The sequence below is a fragment of the Emiliania huxleyi genome, assembly GCF_000372725.1.
Source record: "Emiliania huxleyi CCMP1516 unplaced genomic scaffold EMIHUscaffold_233, whole genome shotgun sequence".
Lineage (NCBI taxonomy): Eukaryota > Haptophyta > Isochrysidales > Noelaerhabdaceae > Emiliania > Emiliania huxleyi.
This window is the reverse complement of record NW_005200309.1, coordinates 106,826-114,665: the sequence shown is the minus strand read 5'-3', so window position 1 is coordinate 114,665 and position 7,840 is coordinate 106,826. Positions and strand designations below refer to the sequence as shown.

Genomic DNA, 7,840 nt, shown 5'->3' with positions numbered 1-7,840 from the left:
GGTCGAGTCGTGCGGTTCGAATTAAAGCCATCGGGCATGTCCATGTGTGCAGGGGTGGTTACTTTTGTTATTTCCCCACTCGTTTGGGTTGAAAGATAGTGCACTCAGACTCTCACCAACCCGAGTGACGAGTGTGTGAGCTGTGAGGGTGTGCGCGTCGTGTGACTGTGTCTGTGAGCAGTGCGTGGGTGTGCACACACCGAAAACGGCTTGCGTTAACAGACAGTCCGCTGCCCCCCCCTTTTTTAAGAGGTGCGCGCGCACCGGCGCGCGCGGCCTCTACTCGTCCTCGTCGTCCGAGGCGGCGCGGTCCGCGCGGAAGCGCGGGTTGGCCGGCTGCTCGCCGCCGCTCGCGTCTGTGCGGCTCCGCTTGGCAGTCGGCTCGTCGCGCGGCGGCCGAATGTCGCGCCCAAACGCGTCGCGCCCAAAGCTGTCGCGCCCAAAGCTGTCGCGCCCACCGCCGCCGCCGCTCCTCCGCTCGTCGCGACCCTCGGGGTACGAGCGCCGACGCGCCGACGGCGGCCCGGCGCGCGGGGCGAGGCTCTCCTGCGCGTCCGCCTTGCCCCAGCCTCCGCGGCCCGCGTCAAAATCGGCGCGGTACTCGTCGCGCACCTGCCCGCCCGACCTGCCGCGGCCGTACTGCCTCCCCTCCACGAAGCCGCCGTCCCAGTCGACGCGGACCACCCGCTCGTCGAGCTTCATGCCGTTGAGGAAGCGGACGGCGTCCTCCGTGTCCTGGCGGCGGTAGTACTCGACAAAGCAGAAGCCGCACGGCGTCTTCGAGAAGCGATCCAGCCCCATCACCACCCGCCGCACCTCGCCCGTCTTCCCAAAGAACTCGTACAGCTGCTCCTCCGTCGTGTAGAAGGAGAGGTTGCCGATGTACAGCGTCGCAGACTGCTCAATCGCCTCCTGCCAGCGGCCGCGGCCGCCCTCGAACTTGCGGTCCGTGTACAGCGACTTGACGCCCAGGTCGCGGTAGAGGTGCGCCATATCGCGCAGGACGATGGCGAGCGATGGCCGTGAGCAACGCAGTGAGCAACGCAAGCAATCGCGCGGGTTTTCTTTCCGGAAAACTGCAACACACTTTCTTCATTAGCTCAAGCACTCGCGGGCCCCCGTCTCGGTGCGGCCGTGCGTCAGCAGTTCGCGGTTGAGCGTCATGGCCGCGGCGAACGCCAACTTCCTCGGTCCGCGAACCCCGCCGAGCCCTCCCTCACACACGCGGAAGCCGCCGCGCGGGTCTGGCAAGTACGGCCAGACGCACAGCGCTGCGTCCGGCCGATGCAGTTGCGCGCTTGTGGAACGGCAGTTGCGGGGAGAGGCGTGAGATGGGCTGGGCGAAGAGGCAGGGGGCGGCGAGGAAGGGGGGAGAGGGGTTGGGTAGGGAGCGGTTGCGGGGAGTCGGGGGGGGGGCGGGGGGTTCAGGTGGGAGGGCGGTGTGCGCGCAGCGGCCGGCGAGAACGGTGGCGGTGGAGGGGGCGGCGGCGAGAAGGGTGGGGTGGAGAGAGCCCGGCGATTGGCGGCGTTCGCAGCGCGCCGCCGCGCGGCTGCGGAGAGACTCCAGCTGCTTGTAGAGCGCCCACCCATGCGCGCTGCGTGGGCTGCATCGATGCCCGCCGGGTGACTGGCCAGCGGCCACAGCGACAAGACACGCGCGATGGAGCACCCAGACGCAACAACTGCTGAACCCCCCCCCCCCCCTCCCCGCCCGCCCCGCGCAGAGATCAGCAAGGCGTTCTGCCAGCACTACTACAACGTCTTTGACACGGACCGCGCTAAGCTGCAGACGCTGTACCAGGAAAGCAGACGTAGGGGAGTCGAGCTCAGACGAGATTGAGTCGAGCTCAGACGAGATTGAGTCGAGCTCAGACGAGATTGTTCGTGGGGCGCCCCACATCCGACCATGGGGTATGCTGCCTGTGTCTCCCCCCCCGCCCTGCACGATCTTTGTGTGGGGGATCTTCACACCCCCCCCCCCCTCTCCCTTCACCCCTCGTCACAGCCCACCGCTGCCCCACTAGCGTCTGTGCCCCAGTTGTGCGGCGTCCCGTGGCCCCCCGAGCTCATTTGAACGAGCCCGCGGCTGTCCCCAGGACGGCTCGATGCTAACCTTTGAGGACGCTCAGTTCATGGGCATGCAGGCTCCCCCGTCGTGACGAAGCTCACCACGCTGCAGTTCTCGGACCGTCCTCAGACCCTTCCCTCGGACTCGCTCTCTAGGCCATCATGACGAAGCTCACCACGCTGCAGTTCTCGGACCGTCCTCGGACCCTTCCCTCGGACTCGCTCTCTAGGCCATCATGACGAAGCTCACCACGCTGCAGTTCGCGACGGTGCAGCATCAGGCGCGTCGCAGCACCGCGCCGCTAGCACCGAGGAGGAGGCGACACACCGCAACGATACCCACGCGGGAGGCGCGACAGAGCGTGCGAGGGTGAGAGGCGGGGGGGGGGGGGGGGGGACCAAGCCGTGGGAGGGGAGGGGCCCAAGAAAACCCTCGTGCTCATATCGCCACACGCCCCCGATGCGCCCCCGAACACGCGAAACGTCCGCCTCGGGGGAGCATATACTGCGCGAGATGCCATCTCGGGTCATCTCGGGCCATCTCGGGTGATCTCGGGTGATCTCGGGCCATCTCGGAGGATCTCGGGTGATCTCGGCGGATCTAGGGTGATCTCGGCGGATCTCGGGGCCTCAGGTGACAACGTGCGACGCGCAGCCGACGCCGGGTGGCGGGATCCTGTGCTTCATCACGGGCAAACTGGCGCGAGATCTGGCCGAGATCTGGCCGAGATCTAGCCGAGTCCTCTGCCTCATTACGGGCGAGCTGGTCCGACGCCACCCTCCTTTCCCTCGCCGCCCCACCCTCCTTGCCCTCGCCGCCACCCCTCCTTTCCCTCGCCCTCGCCGCCGCACCCCCCCCCCCCCCCTCTGGCTCGCCCTCGCCTCAACCTGCCTCCACCATCCGCCTCGACCGGGCGGGCGCGGGTGCGGGGCAGCGTTTGCGCGCCGCCTCCCCGGCGGCCGGCCACAGCAGCGGTATGCAGGAGTCGCTGACTGCCACTGTGTCGATCGCAGGTGGTGGACGGCGGCGCGAACCCGCTGATGTTTGGGCAGACGTTCCACCTGATGCCGACGCCGCAGGGCTCGTGGTACATCCACAACGACCTGTTCCGACTCAACTACACGTAGCCGTGCCCGGCGCCACGGCGCCACGGCGGCGAGGAGGAGAGGGGGCGTTGAGGGCCGCGTCGGGCGGCGTGCGCTGCGGCGTCGGGCGGCAGAGCTCGGCGGGCGGCGCACGAGAGAGGAGAGGAGAGGCCAGGCCTAGGTAGTGACCAGAGCGCGCGAGACCCGCGGATCTTTGTTTATTCGTTTTTGTACGTGTAGTTTGCAAAGACCCGACCGCATTTGCAGGACGATCATCACCGATCAATACGAAAAAAATTGAGCGGCGTTGGGGAGCAGAGGAGAGAGGTCGTTTGCTCCAAGGACCAAGCTGCATGAAACAAGCTTTCCAAAGTGCGCCAAACGCGCGACTAGAGTAGAGTATCAAAGCCTGCACCCTAGATCAATCAAACGGCCTCATCCCCCGCTGGTGCCGCGCCCGCCGGTGCCGCACTTGCCGATGCTCCACCGCTCTCATCGTCCACGGTCGGTTCCTGCTGCCGTGCGCTCTCCCATTCCGCCTGCCTTGCGTCTTCGCCATCGTCCATGTACGGCGAGTTGAAGTCCTCGCCAGGCACGAGGCCGGGACCGGCGAGCAGCGAGTCCGCGAGGGTGCGCAGTCCGCCGTTGATGATGGCTTCGTGCGCGACATCGATGCGGCGGAAGCCAAAGGGGTCGTGCAGCGTCTTGTGCATATCGAGCAGCCCTTGCCAGCAGACGTGCACCAGCACCATGAGCACCGAGATGATAGGCAGCCACGCGCCTTGAGGGCTGCCGTCCTCACTGTGACGGTCGTCGATGGCAAAGTAGGCCATGATGATCTCTGCGAAGGCGCACCAGACATTGAGCCGCGCGAGGAGGGTGACGATGTGCGCGTACGGGTAGGGCAGGTCGCGGTCGAGCGAGCTCATCAGGTCGTTGGCCTGGCCGCGAATGCCCGTGATGGCGTTGCCGATGAGGAGCATGCACGGCTGCGGCAGCATATCCTCCATGTGCAGCTTCTGGCACTTGCCCTGGATCCAGTACCAGACCGTCGTGTGGCGATCCCCATTCACCATGTGCTCCCACTCGCCCTCTTTGAGGTAGCCCATGCCGAGCAGGAGCTCCTTCGTCTCCTTCGCATCCATGACGCCGCGCGCCTTGCACATGGAGAGCTCGAGGCCGAGCATCACCCACCGCGCAAGCGTCCTCCGAGCGATGGTCATACGCTCTTTGTCCTCCTTCGACGCGCCAGGCTTCGCGACGACGACGGTCGCAAGATTGAGAATCGTGTTGCGCCCGTTGCCGCAAAAGGAGACATAATTCTTGCGCCGAAGATACCATGCGTTTACCGCCTTGGAGACGAAACCTCCGACAGTAAAGGCGCCGAGCGTCCGAATGTACGAAGCAATGCGTCGGAATTCGGGCAGGTAGGTGACGGCCATATTGTGGAATTGGTCGCGCGGCACGCCGAGGCAAAACGCGAGGAGGATGCCGAGCATGACGAGCTTACTTGTTTGCGAAGACCGTCAGGTCCGCCACCGTGCCGCATGGCATCAACGCGAGGAAGCTCACGCGCTTTGGATCGTACGTGAAGAGCTTGCCGTTCTTCTCAACGCACCCGTCAGGCTTGCCAAGGAATTTCGCGAATGGCGAGGTGGCATGGCTCACTGTCAAGCCGACATATGGAGCCGCCTTAGACCTGATCGGCCTTGATAGCTGCCTGCTTCGTTCTCGCAGCGCGTTTGGTACCGCAGCATCAAATACAGTATCGGCAGCCGTCGCGCTAAGTCGCCTCACTTTGTCCTCCGCTTGTTGCAAAATCAACGCGCCAGACGACAGGCCCTTTGCCATGCCGTACATGGCGGCGTCGACGACCATCTTTCTTTACGCAGGGTGCGGAATGGACGCTATTGGTGCGACACAGCTTGAAGGCGATGCGCTCGGTCTGCCACCGTGGACCGACGGGGGAATGGAGTTTCGCTTGCACCCCGAGGTCTCTTGGGTCGTAGGTACAGTGGGTTGCGGGCATTAAGAAAACGTAGTATCAAGAAACCACGCCGAGCGATTTCCGCAAAAATCTAAGAAACCACGGCGCGCCGCAGACGCGGCCCCGAGAAAAGGCCAGAAACGAGTGTGTGATTCACTGTGTGTGAACGGGAGCCCCAGGTCAAAAATTTCTCTTCGCCTGCGGCGCGCGCACTTGTCACTTTCCAAGTCTGCGGTGTTCTGAGTGGAGTGGATGGAGGCGTGTGTGCGTCTTCCCCCGTCATCCAGAGAGCCGACTCAGCGGCAGACTCTGGCATCGCCCTCGCGGACCGGCAGCTTACAGCTTACCTCTTACTTACCTAAAAATCCTTCGGGCCCGCCGGCTCTGCTGGCTTGAGTGCCGGCCGGAGCTAAGAAACCACGGCGCGGGGTGGATGAGGGCTGTGGAAAGGCTTAGAAACGGCGGCGTGCCGCGAAATCCTGTTTTCTTAATGCCCGCAACCCACTGTAGGTAGGTGTGAAGTGATGACAGGGGCTCGCCTCAAAATATCGGGGGCTTCCCGCCAGGGCGGCAGTGCTGGGGCGCGCGCTCGCGCAGGTCCTCGTCTTACCTTACTCTGAGCGGCACGACGGCCTTCCAAGCGCGGGTTTTGGAGCACTTGGAGCACTTGGAGTGCGTTTTTTGGCGGTATTAGGAAGATGTGGCCACCTCGTGGGAAGGCAGCCCCCGTGGGAACGCCACCCCCCATTAGAGGGGCACGCCACCTGGCCCACCCCCGCTCTAATTGCGCACTGGAGCGGTGCACCGGAGCGTGCGCAGTTTCATATGAACTGCACCGACGACACTGCTTCTGCAGCGTGCACCTCAATCCTGTACCGTGTTTGTTATGACCCCCCCCAATGAAGCAACACACCAGTGAGGGTGGGTTTGTCGGGTGGGAGAGTACATGTCGTCTGGTGTGTGGCGTGTACCTAGTTTTGATCGCGGCAATAAAGCGGTCGAACGAATAACTCGCGATTTTTTTCGAGCTCAGACGGCAGCGAGCGACTTTTGCCTGTAGACGTAACTCGGCCTCTGGCCGCCGACAGCGCCTCTCCCACCCAACTCGGCTCCACTCTCGATCCACCCGCGCCCACCCCATCATCTGCTCTCAGGCTGATTGCGGCGTGTGTTGCGCAATGGCCAACCACCCAAACGCTGCCAAGAGCATGAATTGTATGCCTCTGCCCGGGCCCGGGGGGGGCTCTCTAAAAAGCCGGCGGGAGCCCGCCTCCCCTGCCCTTTGGGGAGGGTTTGGGCCCCCTTTTTGAGTTTCCCTCCATAACAAAAAAACCGTGGGTGGGGGGGGCTTTGCCCCCCCACCCCCCCCCCCCCCGGCAGAATGGTAAACTCGTGTCTACTCACCTCGTCGGCTCCATCGGCTGCCTCTCCTCGTGCGCCGGCTGCCTCTCCATCCAACCGCTTCTGCGTCCTTCTCTGCCCGGTGCTCGCGATGTCGCTCTGCCGAGAGGGTCATCGCCGGCGTAGGCGGAGCGGCGGGCCCTTCATTACAGAGACAACAAAGACATTTCACCCCTCGGGCTGTTGTTGCAGACAGAAAAACAAATTTGGCGCGCGTGCGCGCAAGGTCTGCTAGTCAACTAAAATATATATGTCTCTGCTCTCGGCCGCTCACGTCGCAACCGCGGGCGTCGCGGAGCTAGGCCTGCGGCGCACCAGCGCGCCTCCACGCGGCGCGGCGACCGCCCAGTTCGGCGACCGCTCCGACTTCCCGCCTTCGCTCCTCTCCCGCTTTGAGGAGTACGAGGCAGCCCTCGCGGCGCAGGCACGGGCCACTGCCATCGGCGCAGCGGTCGGAGGCCTGGTCGCCGGCGCCGGCGGCGCGGCCCTGCTGCCCACGCTTCTGCCAACGCTGCCGAACCTGCCGCCAATCGTGCGGTCGGCCACGCCGCCCGCGGCGCCGCTCCCGCCGCCGCTGCCGCCGCCGCTGCCGCCGCCGCCGCCGCTGTCGCCGCTGTCGCCGTTGTACAGGGTGGTCCGTGGCGTGCCGACGCCCCCGACGGGCGTCGAGAACTTCATCTTTGGCACCAGCGCCGTCGCCACGGCCAGCTCCCTCTTCCTCGGCCGCGAGCTGGCTGCCGCGCGGCGCAAAGTCGACGAGCTGCAGGCTCCGAGACCCTTCCGAGACACTTCCTCGAGACCCTTCCGAGACCCGTTCGAGAGGCGGCGGAGAGAGGGCTCATCTAGGTACCCCCCTTTCCACCCCCTCCCGCCACCCTTCCCACCACCCTTTCCCACCGCCTCCCACCCCTCCCACCCCCTCCACTCCACCCATCCCCACCCCTCTACCCCTCTCCCCCCCCTCACCCCACCCCTCACCCACCCACCCCACCCCTCACCCACCCACCCCACCCCTCACCCTCCCCTTCCCGCCGCCGGTGAGTCTCATCCGCGGCCTGGGAGGACGAGATGGGGATCTATCGCACGCGCTATGAGCGGTTCGGCCGCGTCAGGTATGATAAGCGCGTCGACTGCCCTCTGGAGGTCGACACCGGCCTGCTCTGGGTGGCGTGCAGCGAGGAACAGGCCCTCGGCTGCTTCCTCGATAATTCCGCCCTGGGGCCGGTCGGTATCGAGACCGAAGTGTCGCGGTACATCGGGCGATCCCGGCATGGACACCGCCTATAAGATCAGCGAGAT

The 7,840-nt window shown here is 65.1% G+C and overlaps 3 protein-coding genes across 3 annotated transcripts; 2 read left to right on the top strand and 1 right to left on the bottom strand.

Moving 5' to 3' along the window:
• Positions 1-543: 543 nt before the first annotated feature.
• Positions 544-960, bottom strand: EMIHUDRAFT_47691 (hypothetical protein; the record flags this gene model as incomplete). Its single annotated transcript, XM_005779278.1, has 1 exon — positions 544-960. A coding segment is annotated over one exon (417 nt), but the record flags the coding sequence as incomplete, so codon positions are not given.
• Positions 961-1,161: 201 nt separating this feature from the next.
• On the top strand, positions 1,162-3,422 carry EMIHUDRAFT_430104 (hypothetical protein; the record flags this gene model as incomplete). Its single annotated transcript, XM_005779277.1, has 6 exons — positions 1,162-1,190; positions 1,725-1,801; positions 2,097-2,144; positions 2,298-2,348; positions 2,702-2,767; positions 3,082-3,422. Coding segments are annotated over 6 exons (385 nt in total), but the record flags the coding sequence as incomplete, so codon positions are not given.
• A 3,369-nt stretch (positions 3,423-6,791) lies between these two features.
• On the top strand, positions 6,792-7,828 carry EMIHUDRAFT_236330 (hypothetical protein; the record flags this gene model as incomplete). Its single annotated transcript, XM_005779276.1, has 3 exons — positions 6,792-6,992; positions 7,212-7,292; positions 7,604-7,828. The coding sequence occupies 3 exons, from the start codon at positions 6,792-6,794 to the stop codon at positions 7,826-7,828; spliced, it is 507 nt and encodes a 168-aa protein (XP_005779333.1).
• Between the last annotated feature and the right edge of the window lie 12 nt (positions 7,829-7,840).